Here is a 23,090-nt window from a genome sequence, read left to right as displayed (position 1 = left end):
CAAAAATGTCAGTGTCAATGACATCACTAGAAGTAACTAGGCTTCACTGTAGAAATCAGTTGTTTAACAACAAAACCTCATGCCATGTGCAATCTACAAACTCTCTCCATTCATTTTAATGGGGTTGCACAGGCAACATCCTCTATAGCTTTCTTCCTCTAGAAAATAAGCCTGTTTGGACTGGATTGCCATTGTGACTGGAGGACTGATCTTTCTGAATAAAAGTTTCAAGCAATGCATGACCTTAAGAGATGATGACAGTTCTATTTATCATGCATATTTGATTTCACTTTATATTTAATCCACAATTATACTCACTACTACTTACTACTGTTATTCATGTTATTATTAATTTAGCTTGTTTATGTGGCACTCTGTGCCATGCACAATTAAAAACATATAAGACAAAAAGAAAAGAGAGTATAATGAACACAAACAAGGAAAAAAACCTAACCATCAAATAAATAAACTGTTTGTTTGTTTTAAAAGCTAAACCATGAAAAACAGTAGTTTTTCCCCCGCTGAAGGATATTTAAGCGTCTTTCTACAGCATGTAAGGCCACACATAAATTTCCATTCCTGTGCTAATTATCAATTATTATTTGTATAGTATTATACACACACATTTTATTAAGCTCGCACTGAATAGCAGTGGAAGAAGCAGAAGTGTTTTTATTCTGCATCATCTCAGTAATGACTAAGGACATAAACTATTTGGTGAGGCTGGATAAAAATAACGAATAATAAATTATGATCATACATGGAAAAGCAATCAGTGTGGAACATGAAATGAAAATGTAGAAGGTTTGAGAAATATTTGCATGGTCTACTTATGGGGTGTAACAGATGCAATAAATTGTTCCGGGTTTTTTCATACCAGTTATATGCTAGTCATACCTTGTCTGAAAACATTCTTCAAAAATATTAGAATTTAGATTTTTTCAAAAGTGTTTTTTTTTTTAAAGAATCATTTTATTATCTTCAGTTACCAATGGGAACATATCTACACAGTTCCATCTTCATTTCAATCTTCCTCAGCCTTATGTACCACACAGAAATGGCCGCAGACACATATTAAACATGTTGGTTTTTACTGCATGGAGTTATCCTGTGGTGCTCTGCAATCAATTACTGTTATACCACCATCATTAATAATTTTCTTAATGAAAATGATTCTGTTGATCTCCGTTGTATTTTAATTATCAGAGTTAAGCATAATTACACTGCAGCTCTGAGCTGGCATGTAGACTCCTTTAGGGCGCAATTTTGTTTTAACACACTGATAATGTAATTTTACATTGTGTCAGTTGTTTAGTTATTATCCAGTCGTACAATTCCGCTGTATTCCTGATAACAGATAATAACCTTAGCACCTCCTATATCCTGAAGTCATTTAAAAAGCAATATTAGAATTTCACAACTAGCTAACTTAATCGCCTTATGATTTTATAATTCCCACTGCTAAATATTTTTACAGACACCCTCTTTTACCAATGCCAAACATACAGGGTGCACATATATATATAAAACATTGTTTAGGTAAAATCCAAATGTGTATTCTTCTGCCCATATTCATTTTATTGTGCAATTTTGTCAGGTAACTTGTATCTTTTTTCCCTTTCATTTTAATCCTCTCATTGCCCTAAACCAAGGAGTCACAATTATTAGTACACAGAATTTTATTTATCAGCAGCTATTTGTCACTTCTTTGGTCTGCACATGTGTTACACTCAGGTGAGCAGCCAAATGGTGTTGGCGATGCTGATGAGTGTATATGTTCTTTTCCAGCTCTGGCATTTTTGTTTTGCTACCTAGATCACTCCTAGCCCAAGACTGGTGCTTACTTTTGTGTTACACTTTATCAGGTGGAAAACAATCAGCACAGCACTAGGATTGCTAGACTCTGAAGTCTACACTTACAATAAGAAGATATTACCTAAGCATCTACTAATACTTGATTCATCTTATTGATAGAGCCAATGTCATCAAATGCTGGATTAAATTAATGCTGCCAATTTGTGATCAAGGACTTGGACAAAAGATGGCATGTCTTCTTCCCCTGTGTCTTTTCCAAAACAGGAATGCCTCTTGCAGGCCTTGCCCTGGTACCTTGGGGATTTTGGTAGGTATCACCCAAAAACAGAAATATGCACACCTCTAGTTTGAGTCTGCTTTCGGACCAAAGAACAAGCCAAAACTCTGTGCATATCCACAGTCCAACCTAATGTTGAAATTCATATAGCAAAGGAATGGAAAGTGAGACAGAGGACACACAATCTCATGGCCTCTCCCAATTTGTTTATCCATGGTGCTTAATCTTTTGCTGAATCTAATGCAAAGAAATTAAGGACCCCAGTTCCTCAAGCTATCATCAGTCATCAGCAGACTGAAACAAAATATGCTTTCATCAACATAAAGACAGAATGAAAGAGTCTTTGTCTTCAAAAATCCAAACTATCAGATGCTAGGCAAATGTTACTGGAAGGTTTTCAAAGGGGCAAAGATCACTTTAAAATGCTCACTGAAGGTCAATATGTATTATGCATTCTAGTTGATTCATTATGCTTTTTTTTAGCTATTCTGTGTATACAGAATTTAGCAACTGGATCCAATCAGCAATCAAGAATGTATTCTGAAAAAACTTTCCTGAGGGTACTCCAGAACATATCTAATTCATTAAAAACACTTTTCAGTATTCATATTTCTAGTCTTGCTTCCAGTTTGTTGCATTCAAGAACACAGAGGTACAAATTTCTTTTGCATAAAAACATGGCCATAACTTTGTATAATCTTAGACAGATTGGTTGGGGAGAGGATCTGAAGGTCACTGACACTTTAACTCACACAATGAACTGATCTGTCTACACTTTTTTGGTGGTCTGCATTTGGCACCTGGAGGTTCAGCTTAGACCTGAGTTCCCTGCTCTGGTGGCTGGAACTTCAATCGGTTCAGCATGATTCTCCTTTTCCAGCTTTTGCTCCAAATCTGCTGGGCAGCACTCAGAGAACGGATTGTGTATGATAGGTTTTGATTTTCCATACTTGCATTTCAGCCAGAGTGAAACTGAGCCATATTTCATATGATTACATAAGGACTGCCCAAATTTCATGTCAAGGGGCATGATTTCACCATCTTGTAAGCTTGTGGTTTCCCAATCGTACGATGCCCAGAATTACTAGCTGCACAGTATTTTTTTGGATACCATACTGCAATACTAGCTGGAGCCAGCTTGATGATGACAACACCACTACCTACCACCACAGACCTAACCTGGTCTTCTTTCCAAAATTTGGTGCATAATAAAAAAAGCATGGTAACCTTTATTATGCATGGATGATTTTCCTCTAAAAACCCATTGGTCAATTGTGATATTTGCAATAACTGATAGTTTCCTCAATATCTAGGGAAAAATCATAAGAAAAGCTGATGGTATATTATTGGAAGACTGGACACATAATTCATTCCAAGGAAGAGAACTTTATCGGCTGGTTGACACATGTGCACTCACCACCTTTTTAATCCAATTATCAAGAAATGGGTTGCAGGTTTGAATGGACCATCACAGATTTAAAACTATAGGAACATACATACTTTTCATATTATCTCAATGTACTTTCAGATTACTGGTCTTGGCTTCATATACTGTGGCTGAACATTCTTCTTGTCCTATCTCTCCTTTCATTTGTGTACCTGCTCCCGCATGAAAACCCTGGCTTATATTAAGTTCCCAGAAGCTCTGGCTGAATGTTACATGATGTGATATGAGGAACTCTGTCTTCAGGTAACCAGGATCCTTACCAAAACTGGCATGACTTTGCTAATCACATTTCAACACACTTCCAAATTTATGTAAATTGGTTATTTCTTAGGAAAATACTACTGTCAAAATGACATAAAAAGAGAATAATGCCGTGGCAGGATCAGTCCTTTGAAATATTCTCCATAGCTCTCTGATGGCACCTAGCAGCAAACATGACTCAACACACAGAGAGGGAGAAGGAGTGTGAAGAAAAATTTAGGAGACCATTACAGGAAATTTGCAATTATAAGCATCCTGGATTTCTGCTACTAATGTATCTATGACACTGAAATTCTTCTTGGAATAGTTGCAGCAAAGTTTTTATATAAACAATCCTTAATACTTTTAAAAATAAACTGCACTTTCTCATACATATGAAAAATTTACTGTATATTAACATCAAAATAATGTCTTGCTTTCTGCTGCTAGAGCAATGAGTCACAGTAAACTTGAAAAGATGCAGATTCATTCTGTTTTAAGCTAGGTTTTTTCCCTTAACTAAATCAGGTATTTTCAGGTTACAAAATTAATTTATTGGTGTTTTGTAATTATAATAGGAAGAATGCATTAGACCCTGATGTGTAACTCCTCGTTTTTTAAACATGCAAATTCCCTGTTTTCAGTGTTTCAATTTTCAAAGGCTTGTAGCAGTTTAAAGGCAATCCTCTTATAAGTGTACAAATTGCAATGATTATAGGAACAAGTTGTAATTGTTTCTAGTAAGTTTTAGTAGCCTTTGATGTTATGATTAGTGTTTTGTATGTTAATATAGTGATATGGGTACTTATTTGCCTGGATGGTTGTATGCAGAAATGGTCACTAGGTTGCCTCAGCAAACAGATCTTTCATCTCAGCGGGTATGTTTGGTAAGAAATAAAAACCTGAAATAAATTGCTCTAGAACCATACAATTTTTGAATCAATCACAAAGCACTGAAACTTGGGATTTTTATCATTTGAAACCTGAGCTTAGCTGGAAATAGTAAGAGGTGGGAAACGGGGAGAAGGAGTCAAATACATATGCTAGGCTAATAGGACATAACAGTTATATCTATAATGATTTGACTATTTAGATACTATACATTTATAACATACATCCAGCACTACATATTCAATTTTTCGTATTTTTTCCCCAAAACTGCATCTCCCTGATATTAGAGGAGTGATATTCAATCCATGGCAGGCATTCCTCAATTTTGATTACAATAGGGTCAGTATCAGAACTGCACAAATCTGTGCAGTTAGGCAGTTAGTGATATTTACAATCCAATCAACAGGGTTTCAACCAAGATCCCAAAGCTGGCACACACTAGACACCATCTAGAGATCCGCAGTATTAATGTCTCCCATAGCTTATCATGTTGGAAATAATTTCAGTGGAAAACCAAACAAACAAAAAACCAGCACTCCTTCATTCTAAACAACATCACAATATTAATTAACACAACATGTATTTGTTTTTTTGTGTTTTGGTGTCACACAGGTTTGTTTGCATACTCTGCAAACCAAACATAGCTGACATTTCCCCCCCTCCACTTCCACTGTAATTTTTTATTCTAAAACCTGGTTGCCATGATTTCAAAACTATAAATACAATATTTTCAAAGATAACCTTGCAGAAAACTATGGCAAAATTCACAGATCCAAAGGCTTACTCACTGGAAATTGGGAAGAACATTTTGTTTTTCTATCAGACTAAAATTGCAGCACCTGATCTGTCTGATGAACCTCTTTCAAAAACAGGAAAAATTCAAAAGAGTTTTGTATTGTAATATACTGCAGTAAACGTCTCTTAAAAATAAACTATGCACTGTCAAGTAAATTCTAATTTATAGCAACTTTCTCAGGGTGTTCCAGGTTAATTTAGAAGTGGTTTACTGGCCCCTTCTTCTGGAGTGGGTGGGTTGGTTTCGGACCATATAGCTTGCCCAAGACTGCACAGCCTGACTCTTCTCCCAAGAGCCACAGTGGGGAACTGAACTCCCAACGAAGATGCTTGAGCTTGTTCAGCTATCAGTCAACTAAGCTTCTCTTAGTGGGGAAAAAGAATTGTACAGATGCTGCATTTGTACAAACCCTTGAACTTAACTAAACTTTGGGAAGCTTCAGACATACTTTGGATACTCATACAAGTGAATTAGATACCATAAGTTGCAATGGCAGCAAGCTTTTATACCACACAATGCACCAGGGTTTATGTACTATGCTTTAGAGGGATGCTTATTCTCTGCTTGAATACTGAATTGTGACACTATGCCTCTGTTCCATATTCAGTTAACGTACAAAGAAAAAATATACTTCCCTTTGCTTCACTCAAAAAAAAAACACCCTAAGAAAAGGTACAGGCTCACCTTTGCACTCTGCATTTTCTGCCTTTTATGCAATGGGTAAATTTCATCAGTACATTAATTCCTTGCAAAGAGAAAAGAAGGAAAATCAGCTTGTGTTTACCTTTGCTGTACACAATGCAGTTGTTTTTGTTGTCTTCTACTCCTTGCCAAGTCACATCCAAAAGCCACTTGGGGCCCGCAGTCAACACCATAGGGACTGGAGCCTTTGTCTTCTGGAGAAAGAGTGATAACAAACAGATGCCATTTGCTTGTGTTGATTAAGAACTTGAATAATAATAGTAATAATGATTTTATTTGCAAACAACTAAATCTCCAAACCCATAAGCAAGGTCTTACTCCCCAAACGCAGAACTTAAGAAGAAGAAGAAGAAGACAAGCAGTAAAGCTTGAGTGCTTTCATACATCTGAATAGAGGAATTATTATCAAGGATTTTTCTGAATGATAGTGCCGGATCAGATCTCCAAGATTAAGCATATCTCTGGTGGCTTAGAATTATAAAGGGAATGCAGATGACTTTCACAGCAAAGAGCCAAGTGTTTAGAAGTGAACTTTAGACACATTGTACTTCATTATCAACAGGATCTCACTATTTCCTGAAACAGACAAGAAAGAATTTAAAGAATCAGTATCCATTTCAAAGCCCTATCTTGGGCAACTTGTATTAGGTGGAAAATTATTCTGAATGAGTAATGTAATTTTTTCTCTCCCCCCTTTTTTTCTTGATGGTTGCTGATACACTGCTTTACTACTGCTGAAATAATGATGTTAATCATCCCAACTGTATGATCTCAAAAGGAAACGTAAAAGCAACAGTCAGGTTGAATTTGAATGAAAGCTTAAGACAGAAGACAGAGTAGCCAAGTTACACAGTTTATTACATTAACCATTTACTCAAAATGATTTGCATTTTGCAAGGTAGGACAAAAAAAATCAAATTATTTGCGCTCAACCTCACTGCTAAATCTAGATGAAGGAATGAAATTATCTCACATTTAGTAAGCCTTATCAACACTATTCTTACAGTGACTGGTAGTGAAATGCCGTTTAGACATTTGTCATTCACCTGCCCTTATTCTATATATCAAACACGATGAAACTATGACTCAGACGACAGAGTACAATGAAAAGGGTCTCATGGTAATATTCCAGTAGGGTTTTTTTTCTCCCCAAAATGTAGATAGAATCTTTTACCAGCAGCTCCAGACCTTTCATAGAGAAATTCTCAGTTTCCATGACTGATCTAGAAGCTGGAAGCAAATATGATAATCCTGCAGGGTCATTGAATTAACAAGCAGGCCTTGATAATAATCAATTATGACCACCATGTTGACATAATATTGTATTCTATGATACCTCTGAGCTGATGTAGATGAGCCCAGATTCTCTGTCTTCTTACAAATTATGTTATAAATAGTAATTATACTACAAACTATGGCACAAATACTGATATTATATGCTACATTCTCTGCAATGTTTTGTGAAAGAATGAATCACATATGGTGTGTTCCTGAGCCATTTCCATATATTCTATAGGTTTTCAGTTGTTTTGTACAATGTAACTGAAAACCTACATAACCTGCTACTTCTAGTTTGTAAATGTAATTAGACATAATTGGAGAAATCTCATCAATTTGCTATAGCTGGATTTTACCACTTGCAACTGTTGGTGGGTGAACACTTTTTGGTATGTAATACACACATGAACACCTTACATATAAATCACACTTGATGAAATGTTAAATAGGTGACTTTCAAACTTTACTGTACAAAGCTGGAATCTTTCAATAAACCACTGTTATGATTAACCACAGCTTCGGGTCTGGGGAGGGGAAGAAGAAAGAAAATGCACAAGCCCGAGGGCTTGGAAAATTGATTTCAAGAAGAATGGATACAGTGGCCAGAAGCCTGTTGGCATAGGTTCTGCTGCACAACTCCAGTGATGTCATAATCATGGTCATGCCATGACCATTTCAGGGAAATTAAAAGCTTCTCATCCACTCCACCAGGTTCTAGGGATCCCCAGGGATCCCCTTTGTCTTCAGAAGCCTTTGGAAGCTGCATACTAGTGGAGGGAATAATTTAAAGCTATAAAATTGCTGCCACCACTCCCAGTAAACCAGGATATATATTCTATGAACATATTAAAGTTCAGTTCCACCTAATCAGACCTTTTGTCCACGTAACTCAATAGTATCCACAATGTTCTACAGGAGTTCTCCAGATTTCAGGCATGGGTCTTTCCCAGCCCCTAAGGATATGCTAGGGATTAAATCTGGTGCACAGTGCAAAGCAAATACTGTATGTGCTGTAGTATTGAACTTTTGTCCTTCTAAAATGACAGGAAGTTAGTCTGGGCACCTATAGAAGCAGCCCTTTGTTGTGCTTGCCTTTTCCCATTCAACTAAAGGCACACATATAGTCCTGTCCCCACATCAGACAATCTGCCTTTGGAAAACTGGCTTGTACCAAAATAGCCTGAACTGGCTTTCACTATATGTTTTGAAGATTTCTCTGTTATTTTGAGCTACTGGGAAATAAAAAGCTTGAGGACTAAGCTTGTAATATCATGGGAGTATGGGCTATTCTTTCATCTTATTGTGGTAAAGGTTAGCTGGTCATTGCCAACACACGTGGTGACATTTGATTCTGAATTTATCTTTATGTTATGACTTGTTCTTTTAAAAGGACTATCAAGACAGTAGACAACCTAACACAGAAAGCTTATATGCCAAAATAATTAGGAAAAATATATCTCTATTATCTCCTTTTAAAAAAAAATTCAAACTAATGTGTGTAACATGAAAGGGTTTATCCGCTCCCATCCAGGTACCTTTCTAACACAATGTTAGACACTAGGTCCTTGATAAATACTTGTCAGCTTAAATGGTGCTTCTGGTTTCCAGATATTTTTCAAAACAACAACAAAAACAATAGTATTAATATTAGTTTCCCCACATCTTGTAAAGCTAGCAATACCCAAATAATAATTTGTGACTGCATGGGTCTTTTTTCTTTATTTACTTGTTTTTTGTTCTTTACTATAAACAACCAGTTTGTATGATATACACTTCTGCATTACTCATGATTTACCGATTTGTAATTCATCCAACATCTAACAAACAGAGCAGTTTTAAAAACTGTCGAAGATTAGCAGGAGGGTGAGCACAACTCTCTTCTGAACTTCTATTCTGCTGACAGACAGAAGATAAATTGCTGAATAGCTTAGTGGTTTAGATGCAAAGGTTGGAAGTTTGATTCCCCACTGTGCATTCTTGACAGTGACTGGACTCAGTGATCCCTTCCAGCTCTGCATGTCCAAGATGGAGATGATGAAGATCACTGGTGGAACAATATTTATTTATTTCCACATACATTTACACATTCCATCCTGAACTCACTGAAGAAACTACACAAGCACATATAACTGATCCCTAAACAACTCAGGACAGCTATCAAACATTAAAACAAATGAAAAATTACAAAACAATGGCTGAAATCCCATTTTGCAGTGATTTATTTATTTATTCATTTATTTATTATTTCAGTTTGTATACAGAATCTCTGGGCAGTTTACAACATGTTGAAGACATATATGCATCAATCAATAAATAAGACAGATAAAACTGTGTCCCTAGCTAAAACCTAACTTCCCATAAAATAAAGTAAATTACAACAAATTTGCACATCTCAGGTAGTTAATAAATGGCAGCTTTGAATAATACATTTTTAAACAATTTCTTAAAAACGGAGAGGAAAGGTGCCTGGCAAACCTCTGTTGGAGTCCAAAGGGAAGGGGCCATGACCAAAAGAGAATGGGTCCTTTGTGTTGACTCTTTTGGCCACCTTTAGCGTCACCATTTTTAACATCATGGACTGTGGGAAGTGGGTGGGATGGATAGTTGTTTTGTGCAAGAGGGGTTTCTACAAATATCAAGGTCCTAAATGGTTAAGGACTTATGCAAATGCAGCAACTTTTAGAAGCAAATTACCATAAGTTAGGAAATCTCTGCAGACATTATCTGTACACTGAGTTGTGCAAACTGGTGTGCAACAGATAATGCCAGTAGAGATTTTTTAAAAAAAAAAACCTTATGGCAATTCATATCTGAAAGTTGCACAGTTTGCATAACTACACAGCAGGATTTCAGCCATTTAAACCTCCACATGAATAGGTATACTGCCAGGAGTTAAAATGGGCACTTCAAGGTCATATTTGAGGTTGAGTCAAACATAGGTTCTAGCACACCCCAAGAACAGGGCTGAAGCTGTCATAAATAATGTTTTTTGTTATGGCCATACCATTTCTGAGCCAGTGATGCATTTTCAGATGTAAACTTTATTGCATGGAATCAAGGCAAGAAAATGCATATGCTTAAAAGCAGATGAAGTGAATAAATGCAAAGAGAGAATGAGGTAAGGGTTTCTATGTCTAACGCCTGTCAAAACCAGAAAGTAGGAATTTTCTATCAATGTTTGGGAGTTTTGAGTTTGTCATTTAACAGTAGAAATTACACTGTTCTATAACAATAGCTAAAATTATGTTGTGTAGTTATGTTGGTGGAAGGAAAATTGTTTAAGTTCAGCAGCAAATTGCCATTAATTGATTGGTCCCCACTTCAATTCCTGGTCATGCATCCACCAATCTGACAGGTATGTAATGAAAAATCCAAGTAGGGCCTTGTTAATTAGCCGGAAACTGTGTGTGAGATTTATGCCAGTGAAACTGCGTAACAGGATTTTAGCCACTGTTTAAAATTCCATGTTTTAATATGTTTGTTGTTCTATGTTATATCGCTAAATTGTTAATGGAACGGAAATAAATACTTGTAACGGAACATAAGACATACTATCTATGAATTTTCCTTCAGTATCAAAATTACTATTTGGTGCATCCTGCAACAGAAAAATCCACTAGCATTCCTAAACAAGGTTTCCTTAAATATTTTTAACTGTATCTGCTATTCTAGTTTCAGGCTTACCCTTTGTAAAAACCACAGCCAGGCCAATTTGACAAGGGCAAACAAGGTCAAAAGTTTATTTCTTAGAGAACAATTAAAATCTGCTAATGAGGATAAGAGAGGTCAAGCAGATAGCCACTATTCACTAACCTTTCAAGTAACTGGACAAACAAATGAAGTAACGCTCAAGTGCTGTTTATACAGAAGTCAAGAGGTTAATGGAGACAAAAATAGCCAATGAAAAGCTTGAACACTCTTTTACAGTTCTAAGCTAAAAGGAATTTTTAATAATTGAATAATCATCTTAGATAACATTGCTTACTAACATTTGAAGCATCAGTAGTTCATATCTTTCTAGCACAGTGCAAGTTTAGGACAGTTTATATGTTGGACAGAATCAAGCTGTAAAACTTTCCTGTATTATAACAGGAAATGCCACAATCAGTAGAAGCTGAATGTTTGAATGCTTGCATATCAAGAAAGGTTCTGCATGTGGAAAAGTACCTTGTCAGGAATAAGGCTTCTCCTTGACATGGCAATTTTTCTAAGTACAAAGAGATTTTTAAAATAATAAGAGAGCATCAGCACATATGATGTTATATGGCTACAACCTCAACTGATATAAAAACAATGAAGCAAATTTATCAACTGTGTAAACTGAAGCAAAAAGAAGATACATTAAAATAATAATGAGATAAATAAATATTCTAAACATTGTCAGCAAGAGGAAAAATTCTCCTCTTTACTTCTTGCCTCCAGTCTGTGTCCAAAGTGGGATTTTTGAAGGTGTATGCCTTCCAGATGCATTGAAAAAACAACTGCTATGTTGGTATTCCTTTGTTAAGTGGTTTCAAACTACTTGAAATAAATAAGAGACATCAAACATCAACCATCTTCAGATGATGCAACACACACACACAGTTTGGTACTAAGAGAATGGGTGCGGTGAGCTTCAACTCTACATACTTTATCTCAATCTCAGCGACGATGATAAGAAATAGACACTTATATTTCCAGATAACCATAGTTACTTGTTAGCTATGTTATGACAAACATACCTTGGCTTCAGCTGAGATAAGAACTTTGTGTCATGATCACTGCCACATCACTCTTCTCTGTGTACATGTCAGGAAGTTGAGACAATTTTAAAACATGGTTTCCTATCCTAGTTATTTTGGAAGCCATTAATCGCATTTTGCTAGTTTGGTTGTAATGGAAAGTACAGGCAATTGAAGACTTGCAAAGGAAGGAGAAATGCAGCTGCAGGTGGAAGAATGGGGCCTGTTTTTTTTCCTCATATAGTTCAGCCAATATATGATAAGTTGCTACAGCATATGTAATTTGTACTGGTCTATGTAGTGTACAAAGGAGAATGAACATTCACTCAAATATATGTTGCACAGACAGGGAGGCTCCTTACTGTTCTTTGTCATAATGGGATGCTCAAATGGCAACTGAAAGTAATGGTTGTGTCTGTGAAGCTGAAATAAAATCAATGTTTGCTTTATTGTGGTGGTTTTGCCAATGTAACTTGTGTCACTGTGCACTGAATATTCTTGATTATCTAGAAACACAATTTTTAGAGAAACATAACTACTACAGGTCCATATACATGAAGAACAGAAAAAGGGAAAGATTGAGGCTGGTACTAAAATACTGAAAGTATTATTCTTAGCAGTGTCTGATATATTCTTATCAGTACTCTTCTCCATGGGCAAAGGGATTGTGTCTTATCCTGGTACGCAATAAAAATGCTGAATTGAGTATTACACTCCCCAGAACTGTATTCTTGGATGGGTTGTTTCAGGTATAATTTAGAGGAAACCCAGGATTAAGGTGCAAAGGGCATCTGTACTATAACAAATTGCTACCTTCAAGAACCAAGTTAGGTTATGATTCTCCCTTCATACTTCTGATTTCTTTAGTGCAACCTTCTTTGCTTTCTGCTACAACAAGAAAATGATTCTATATTTTGCTGATGTAAAGTAAATGCTGTACTGTTACTACTTCTTTTCCTTCTCTCCCAACTCCTCTCTCTTTTCTATGTTGAAGTTTTTGTTGCTGCTGCTGCTACTACCACCACCACTATTCAACAACAACAACAAAAATCACACAGGAACATATAATGCTTGAATGGTTTACTGACAAACTATGGGGGAGGAGGACGGAGACTAAACAAAGCACTGAATAGAAGACAAAAATGAGTATTCACAGATGGAATCCCACATGACAGCTGGGATTTCCTGCAACTAGAGAAACCCAACTGTTTCCCCCAGGAGATGATCACTTGACAAGCAACACACCATTTCTGTACTTGACAGACGTCCACAAGCTTATAACAAAGGCAATTCGGAGAAGGAAGAAAACAGGAAAAATAATCCATATTCAAATTGTACCACTATAATTGCAAATCTGCATAGTTTTACATGTTAAGAATTCTGAGAATTTGGCAATGGATGTGACTTTCAGCTGCCCCGTAAGTAAAAGCAAAGGGTGTGACAACATGCACATGATTTTGTAAGTTGCCTATATTATGGGTTGCCAATGAAGTGCAAATTCTAGTAACTGCAGAAAAGGGCATGCCCTAAAAATATCTGCTTTATTTTTGTTGCTGTTAAAGATACAGTATATTAGGCATTTCTTTTACTATAATATTAAGCAAGAGTCTGACTAAATGCTAGATCTTGCACCAACGGTTAAGATATCTCAAGGTGAACTGGACAGAGTTTCAATAACCTGATTATGTCCCTAATGCTCTCCAAGGGCTACTGTTATTTCAGCCTTTATCTGAAATGCTCCCAAGTCCTTTCTTCATTCTTAGGTAAAAATCATACATACATTTTTCCATAGGAATACTTGAAGAGCAGTTTAGAGACTTGATGAAGAATGAGGGACAGATTCCAATGTGCGGTTGGGGGCATTGAGGAAAAGTTGTTAAGACATTTAAAGAATGTATATGAAGACGGGCAAACAGTAATTTTCCTTCCTGTTGAAGGGAGCTGGCATGAGTGTGCTCTGATACTGGAAAGTGCACAGCGATAGGGTGAATTCTTTTCGCAATGTAACATGCCCACAGAAATCTTCCTCTTAGGAGTAATTATGAACTATGGGTTGTGAATTACTGCTATAGCTATTGTATGATCGAGTGCCCCTGTTATATTAACCCAGATGCTCTCAATGAGACAACCAATCCCCCTGTATTTCTATTTAGGAATACCGTATTTTTCTGTGTATAAAATGACACTTTTCCATAAAATAATTAGAGGAAAAATTGAGTGTCGTTTTATACACGGAAGGAAGCAGTCATGCGCACGCTCAGGCATCTCTCGCTGCTGCCCAATTGCCTCTTCCAGAGCTCACTGCTTGTCCCCTCCAGTGGCTGATGCAGCAGCAGCAGCAGGTGGAGATGGAGGCAAAGGAGCATCCACATGCGCTCGGGTGCCTTTTGCTGCTGCCTCCCCTGCCCGTGTGATCACCATCTCCAGCGGGACTGATGGGCTCAGCTCACATCAACGCCATGTCCCCTCCGGTGATGGAAGCAGCAGGAGGCAGAGGCGGAGGAAAACAAGCACTCTCATGCACTCGGGCGCCTCTTCCTGCTGCCTCTGCTGGATCACCTATTCCAGTGATTTCCTTAGGGCAGGGGACAAGCTTGAGGTGACCCCTGGCAGTTGCACTGGAGGAGGTAATTGGGTGGGCAGTGGAGACAGCAGCAGCAGGAGACAGCAGTGGAGGAGCTTGTTGTTGTTTAGTCGTTAAGTTGTGACCCCATGGACCAGAGCACGCCAGGCCTGCCTGTCTTCCACTGCCTCCCGGAGTTGGGTCAAATTCATGTTGGTTGCTTCGATGACACTGTCCAACCATCTCATCCTCTGTCGTTCCCTTCTCCTCTTGCCTTCACACTTTCCCAACATCAGGGTCTTTACCAGGGAGTCTTCTCTTCTCATGAGATGGCCAAAGTATTGGAGCCTCAGCTTCAGGATCTGTCCTTCCAGTGAGCACTCAGGGTTGATTTCCTTCAAAATGGATAGGTTTGTTCTCTTTGCAATCCAGGGGACTCTCAAAAGTTTCCTCCAACACCCATTAACTGCTCCTCTGCCTCCATCAAGGGTCAAAATTAAGGGGTCATTTTATACATTGGAGAGTCGTATACATGGAAAAAAAATGGTATGTGTTTTTGACATATAGTGCTACTTCACCTCCCTTTCTACAGTATTTCTATTCCTTCAATTGCTGTATTCCAACCATGGGAATCCCCCACCAACTTTCAACTATCCATATCAAGTTATATTTAACCTCCTGAACTTTCAGTTCTTGTTTGTTTCCTATACTAGCATTCGTGTAAAAACACCAGATATTGTATGATTTGCGACCTCCTTTATTTCCTACATTTTTCAGAAGATTATTATTGGGCCCATCTGCTCAATCTGTTCCTCTTTTTGTACATAAGCCATCATCTATCTTTACCTCTGAGCTTGCCTCTCCCTCCCTCTTCCAATCCAGTTTAAATCCCTCCTGATGAAGTTCTTCATGTTGTGGCCAAACACATTTCCAGCTCTTGTGACGTGCAAAACCATCACTTGCCAGAAGTCCATCTTCCAGAAAGCTTAGGTCCCCAAATCCAAATCCGTCATATTGACACTACCTTCACAGCCATTCATCCACCTGAAGTATTTTCCTTCCTTTCCTTATACAGTCGTGTAGTTTGTAGAATGATATATATAAAAAGTAACCAAGGTTGCTTTGGATTTTTGCAGGATCACTCAGGACAACAGAAGAGAGAGGTTCCCAGTTTTCTGCACTGCACAATGGAACAGAAACTGAGAAAAGAAACTAAGGGGGGAAAGATAGAATGGGTGGACCACAACCTGAGAAGTGTTTCCAAGATGGACTGTGCATGCACAGTTAACCCACTGGCGTGTGTTCACAAAAACCACAAAGAAGAAACATTCTTCCCTTCCAGATGAGGTTACAGTGTTTCCTCTACTTTCCATATTTCAGGAATATATTTGAGAAAAAATTGTGAAAATGTTTTTGTATAACAACTTTTATTTAGCACTGTTTTGTGAAGAATACAAGTTATTTAATGTAAGGTTTGTGTTTTTATAACATGGCTGTTGTCACACACACAAAGCTCTAAATTTTCATTCTCATGCAGGTGTGAAAAATCTGATGCTGACTGACAATTTTAGGGAGGAAGGACAGGGTGTCTCATTCTGTTGAAACACTCTGATTTGTTGAAGATCAAAAAAAAAAAATCTCCCAATATTTTTAGAATATTAGAATACTGTTGAAAGATGCTATGAATCACAGTAGCTGCTCCTAAAAATGGAAGAAGTGATATCTACAAATATGTTACCGCACATTCCACCATGTATTGTCACTTCTATGTGACATATGCAGAGTCCTCCTGGTTTATACATGGATCAGAATGAGAAGTGAGAACATTGCACCATGATACTCAGTGACAACCCAGTGTGATAGATTGAGCTCAAAACCACTTTTCAGACCATGGGCTACTGACAGTCAACTTGCACCTGGAAATCTGCATGTCTAAACGCTGCTTGAAAAATTCCCTCAAACAGAAAGGAAGCTAAGAATCAGACACCAAAAGATCAGAGTTTTATCTCTAATCTAGACATGTGCATAACAGTATCAGTGTGCACAGCAGAATATAATTAATGCTTGGATCTTTTGAATTTCTCTCTTGTACACAGATGTATTAGAATACAGACACAATTCAGTGAGGGGCTATACATTCATTTATAGTGAAACTACTCAAAACTATCATAACTGTGTAATTACTTTTGCATACATATAATGTATGTTCTACCTGCCTAGTCTTAATCCATATTCCTCATTTGCACCTGTTGCAGGGTTGGTGTATTTGTAGCCTCCCAGATGTTTCCAGACACCAGCATTGGCCAACATGGCTCTTGGCCAAAGGTCGTGGAAACTGTGTCTAGTGGACCACAGATTCACCACCCTAACTCTCCTATGTCCAATTTGAACTTGTAAACCTCTAGGGGCAGGGACCTGTCCTCTTCTTTTAAAAGGTTGTAAGAATTATTTATAATGGCAAACAAAAAAGAGGGGGAAATAAGTGAATGAACAAGGCTCCTGTATCACACTGTACGCTGTTTCTGAAGTTAGAATTCACAATTAAGGAAAACTGAAAATCCTATATGATGCAAACAGGAAAACTCAGTGTTGTGCTACAGTGATATTAGTAAAACAATTTAAATATGAAAGAAAGATGAACAGTTTACTTCAGGTGTGGTTTAAATTAGAGCAAACCTTTATCCATATATTCCACATATGACCCATTCTGAACAAAGCTATACCCTAATAAATACTATTGGACTAGTCTCAAAGGACCATTCTAATTTGGATGAAAGGACCACACAACCCTACAGCAGCTCTTTAGAGAATTAAGGCTCAAGTCTGATCTTCTAAGACTTAAAGAATGTGTACTTTGGATTAGACTATATATCTGCAAATCTGTTGTGTCTCAAGGGGAGTATACGCTGTTAAATACTCTGACCTTCCAATGCTCTGCATCAAACGTGTGGTTATGGAATATAAGGCTGTTTGCACATGCCTGCATTTTAACACTGATTTAATATATGATAATGTGTTAAAATCCTATTTTCTCTCTCATATGTGGATGTATTAGAATAGAGACATAATTAAAGCTATTATATATTCATTTATTTGGAATCATATTGGGGGAGAGGATAGAAAGTCTCTTTAGGTGATGCCTACTGAAGGAGATGATATAATCCCAAAGAGTTGCTTTAAAACCAGACTTTTGTGACCTAAACAAACTCTACAATAAATTATGCAATGTGATTGTTACTAGCATCTCCCTCTTACTGAAGTATTGCACATTGTTATCTAGATAGGAAAAATGACAGGAATTTCTGTGGTTCTGTCTCCTCACTTATAAGAAGGTGCTAAAATAATGGTCAGAGATCTGGTTTTAGCAGTTGAGCTCACTTGCTTTCCACAGCCAGCATGTCACTGCATTTTCCTAAGCATGACAAGCAAATAGCCATCTTTCTACTGTGAAATCACACAGACTGTCAAGAGTTCCTTCTGGCTGTGCTGAAGCAATTCCCATCCTTCTCTAACTTGAGATCTGCATGGAAAACTAGGTCCTGTTTCGTAGCTGTGTGCCCAAGGTATTTCTTACAGCAAGCCCCATTGACTGTCATGTTCTACAACCAGCAAAAGAAAAAAAGAAAGAAAAAAAGAAAAAAAAAGCTGCAGATCTGGTCTACAACTGCAACTCTCTCTCATGCTGGCCGTTGGTGATCTGTGATCTGTGCTGTTAGAATCATTCATCACAAAACAGACCTGCCAGAAGGCCTGAAGAACCTTAAGTATGGACACGCTGTTTTTAAAATAAGTCCACACACGACTCTCTGTAAGGAGCAAATACCAACATTAAAATTCAGAGGGCTACTTTGCATGCAAGTAGATTCTGGACAATGATGGCGATGGAGTCATATGTTTTCACTACAAATTCAAAGCTGAATGATTTGGGATCTATCAAGCTGAGCAAACCTGTCACGTATGTGCCAACCTATGGGGGGGGGCGTAGTAAACTTGTGGTTTCTGTTCTCTGCCCTGCATCACAATGATAAAGGACTATCAAGCACTCAGCACAATATACAGTTGTTCATCTGCATTTGGATTTCTGGAGAACAAGCTGTGTATACTAGATATGGGCATAGACCGGTTTGTCCCAGTTCGTAAAGGTGGTAGGAACAAGTGCTGCTGCTCTCCTCCCCTGCCTCCTCAGCCAATCAGCCACTCACCAGGCTCAGCTGCTTGCTTTTTCCACCTCCTTGTGTCCTCAGCTAATCTCCCAGTCACAAGCAAGAGCAGACGTCTCTGCTCTGCCCCTTTGTCTGAGTGGGACATCAGCCCAGAGGGAAGGGCAGAGAAGCCTGAGCTGTTACCAGGACTGGAAGATCAGTTGAGGGGGTGTGGAAAGCTAGAATGCTGGGCCTGGTAAGTGGCTGATCCAGCCAGAGGAGGCAAGGGAGGGGAGCAGCAGCACCTGTGGTGCCGCCTTTTCGAGTGTATACTCAACTTATAAAATATTCAAGGTCAAATGGAAAATAAAGCCAATGCACACCAAAGGAGAGATGTGTACATCCCAAAGGCCGTTTCAATTAGAGTCATCAATCACCTGTAATAAAAACAAAGTAACCATGTCCTGAAGGTTCTACAAGCCTTGGGATCTGGCTATTAAAGGAACTGTCTGTACTGTTACAAACCTGGCTGGATATTATGATCTTCATGAACAATTGTCTTGGACAACACCAACGAGTGCAGTGCCCAACTGACAAGCACATGGGAGAGAGTGTTCACTTGCATAGCCCTCAGACTATCTAATACATTTTTTTTGCAGATCTCTGGTCAATTTCAGTTCCCATTGCTTTTAGAAAGGGTATCAAAACACATATTTTAAATTCAGCATATATTGTGTAATATATTTTATTGAATCAATCAATGGTTTTAACTGTTGTTTATTTTAATTTTTGGAGAAGCAGCATCCATACTTAATTTTAATGATTTTAATCTAGAATTTGTGTTTTACCTTTTGTTTTTATCGGTTTTATGCGTTTTGTGCGCTTTTTAGCAGTGGAAAGGAAGGGTGGGAATATAATAATTACAACAACAACAACAACAGAGACCTCTGGGTAGTGTGGGCGGCATATAAATTGAATAAATAAATAAATATAAATTGAATAAATAAATAAACAACAACAACAACAACAACAACAACCTGCTACTGCTGAGAATTCAAATGCAGGAAGGAATTGTTACAAGTTCAGACTGCAAAATCTGTTACTAAGGAATGGGTCTTGTAGTCTCATACAATTGTATCTATATGTTGTTATAGAGGGCTAAGGAGGGAAGCAATTGTGCTAAATCAATGAGCCATCAGAATGAGTCCAGACTTCATACATACAAAACCCAAACTTTCCCCCTTCTTGAATGCCTCTTGTCTTGAGATTGTCTCCCCACTTGAAGACCTGGAGACACATACAAATTCCCTGGGATCTCAAACATTCCCTGAGGCCTGATAGCTGTAGTTCAAAATAAAACATTACTTTGTTCATACTAGGTCTGTGACCATAGGATAAAGATTGAATTGAATTATTTTTGCCATTTTCAAAAGCAAAACACAAGATTTTTTTTTCTTCCAATCTCACCCCAGTCAGAGTGGAGGAAAGGAAAGGAACAGGGGAAAAAAAAGAAAAGAAGTAAAGGAAAGTAAGTGAATTGGGCTGATGGTTGTTATGGCTTACCCATGTAACACTACACTTTGATGTTATACCATATTTGATACCATATTTAATATTTTACAGATTTAAAAGCTATTCATAAAAGTGCTTTAGTATTAAAATACATGTATTATCTGTTGTGTAAAAGTAAATTTTATTCTGCCAAATATGCTTTCTGATGATACTGCAACCTTCTCACTAGGAGTAATCTGGAACTATTGGTTGAGTTACTGCTATAGCTATTGTGTGATCAAGAGATCTCAGTTCATCCACTTAGAGAGACAATACAACACAATACTGTGTTTAGGTCACTTCCTTCATACATGCATGTTATTTTTTTAAAATCAAAGTTGGGTGGACTAAGAATCCAAATGGCACTAATGAAAATGTCACTGTTGTCACTTTCCAACATTTCATCCACATTTTGCTTTTCCAGTAGTGTTAAGCTGGTTGTGATACACAGTTACTAATTTGTTTCAGCTTCTGCCAGCCTCACACTCCTTGCCACATTATATATGTGCAAAGGTAAGTATGTATGTATATACATATGTTGTTGTCATGTACCATCAAATCACTTCTGAGTTATGGTGATTGTATGAATGAATTACCTCCAAATGCTCGTGTCATTAACAGCCCTGCTCAGATGTATCTCTATAGATATATATGCTCCAATAAAGCAAATGCTTGAAAGCTTAGTAGCCAGAATATAAAAGATAGCCAGGTGAGTGATTCAGAAGGTGATAAAATATCAAGGCTTATTTCCTTTTTCTTTACTGCAGAATTCTAGGCTCAAGAGTCCTGAAGAATTACAGCTACTAACCAATGCACAAAAATTGTACACTACATATCACTTGGCACTACAGTAATTGGCAGCAATTGCTCAAGAGAGACCTATGCCTGCCACACAGACTTAGGGTTGCTCTGAACATATTAGTCCCTCCAGGAGAAGTTTGAAGCCAGTTATCATGTGGTGAACACTTTGTGTTCAGGTATATACACAACCTGTTTAATTTCAGGCATTCTAGATTTAAGCCAAATTAACAAACAATGCATTGAAGGCATTCTTCATTTATATTAATGTCTAAACTCTAAATACTTTTATAAATGGTACGATCAGCATTAATATAGGAAGGTCCAAAATATAATATTCTGTGTATTTTAAGAGGCAAGAAACAAGTTTACCTTTCATATGGTAGACAGTTTATTATCCATTTGTCCAGGCTTTTCATTACCTGCTGTTAAGTTACTGCTGCCATTTCATAGTCTATCATGGGCTGGAGAGATCTGTCACACATTGGTTATTCCCTGCTATAAATGTTCCCTCAGTGCAATGAGTGTGAAACACAAATGGGGGTGAATAGGAATACACACCGTGAAAATTTTGATATCTGTGGTTTTCAGTTCTTTTGGTGTTACAATGTGTAGTCTCTTTTGATTTTTTTTTTCGTGCACCAGTACTTTCAGTTTACATGAAAGGAAAAACTCCTTTCTGTTATTTCATCTCATATTTTCTCCATTTTTGCTTTCTGGCACTTGCCCCCCTCCCGAAAAAAAAAAAACATGAGAAACCCATAAAAACATTTCCATAAAAATGGAGAAAAGGCAACAGATACTTAATCTAATATACAACTAGGCAACAATACAACTGACAACAACATGGCAAACGTAATCCATAGAAATGGCAGAGGGGAACCCTGCAAATGAAAATGGCAAAAAGGAAAAGGATTAAAGTTTAAGATGCAGAGGTTGGCAGGCAACACAATGCGAGATGGAGGTCATCAAGAGCTCAGCAGCACACAGTAATCCCACCCACAAGGAACAAATGAAGCAAAGAACACTCTTTGCTAGGTACCAATCAACTCAGACTCTTCTACACATTCAAAATTTCCATTTCCGTATTCCTGGGCATTCTGACTGGCTGCTGACAGCAGCCTCACAATATTATTGGATGAAAATTTTCCCAGGCAATTTGGCAGATGAAAAGGAAAAGCAAGGGTAAATGAAAGAAGGAACAGGAGGGTTGCTTAGCACTGGGAACAGCTGCTGCTGCTACTATGCTATGTCTGTCATAAGACCATGATGTCACAATTTTAAAAGTAACAAAATTGGCTTCCCAACAGGTAGGAAAGGAAAATAAATCTCTATCAAGTTCTTTTTCTTTCTTTCTTTCTCTTTCTTTCTTTCTTTCTTTCTTTCTCTCTCTCTTTCTTTCTTTCAAATATTTAAGAAATGAAATAACTGAGGTGCAAAACAACAGATTCTATTCACTGTCTGTTGAGTGATGATCTCTTGTGGAATTTGCCTTTACTGAATGCAAGCCAAAATGGATGTACATGTATGGTTTACTTATTTCAAAATTTCTAGGTTGCTGCTCATAATGACAGATCTCAGGACACTGTACAAGAATAAAATCCACTAAATAGTAAAGGAATACATTTCATTCTTCATGCAGTTATGAAAATGAGAAATAACAAAATCACAAAAATATATTTTTGTCAAAAGCTATTTAAAATCTAGTGACAGGTCAATGATTCTGATGCCTGAATGTCTCTCTAAGAGTCCTACAAAACTTTAGAGACCTCTAGGGAAAAATCAAAAGCCTATGTTAATGACAACTGGAATTTATCTCAAAAAAGAGTTAATTCAAGAATGAAATCAGACAATCATTTCCAATCATAC

The 23,090-nt window shown here is 37.5% G+C and overlaps 1 protein-coding gene across 3 annotated transcripts in view; it reads right to left on the bottom strand.

The window, feature by feature from the left end:
• Positions 1 to 23,090, bottom strand: part of ZFPM2 (zinc finger protein, FOG family member 2) — a 422,787-nt gene that overhangs the window by 149,388 nt on the left and 250,309 nt on the right. For all 3 annotated transcript variants that reach the window (XM_072999255.2, XM_072999253.2, XM_072999254.2), the window contains one exon: positions 6,251 to 6,362. In XM_072999255.2, coding sequence (XP_072855356.2) covers positions 6,251 to 6,362 — 112 coding nt within the window. The remainder of the gene's footprint in view (positions 1 to 6,250; positions 6,363 to 23,090) is intronic.

The sequence above is a fragment of the Pogona vitticeps genome, chromosome 4, assembly GCF_051106095.1.
Source record: "Pogona vitticeps strain Pit_001003342236 chromosome 4, PviZW2.1, whole genome shotgun sequence".
NCBI classification, from domain to species: Eukaryota; Metazoa; Chordata; class Lepidosauria; order Squamata; family Agamidae; genus Pogona; species Pogona vitticeps.
This window is presented reverse-complemented; position numbering and strand designations above follow the sequence as displayed.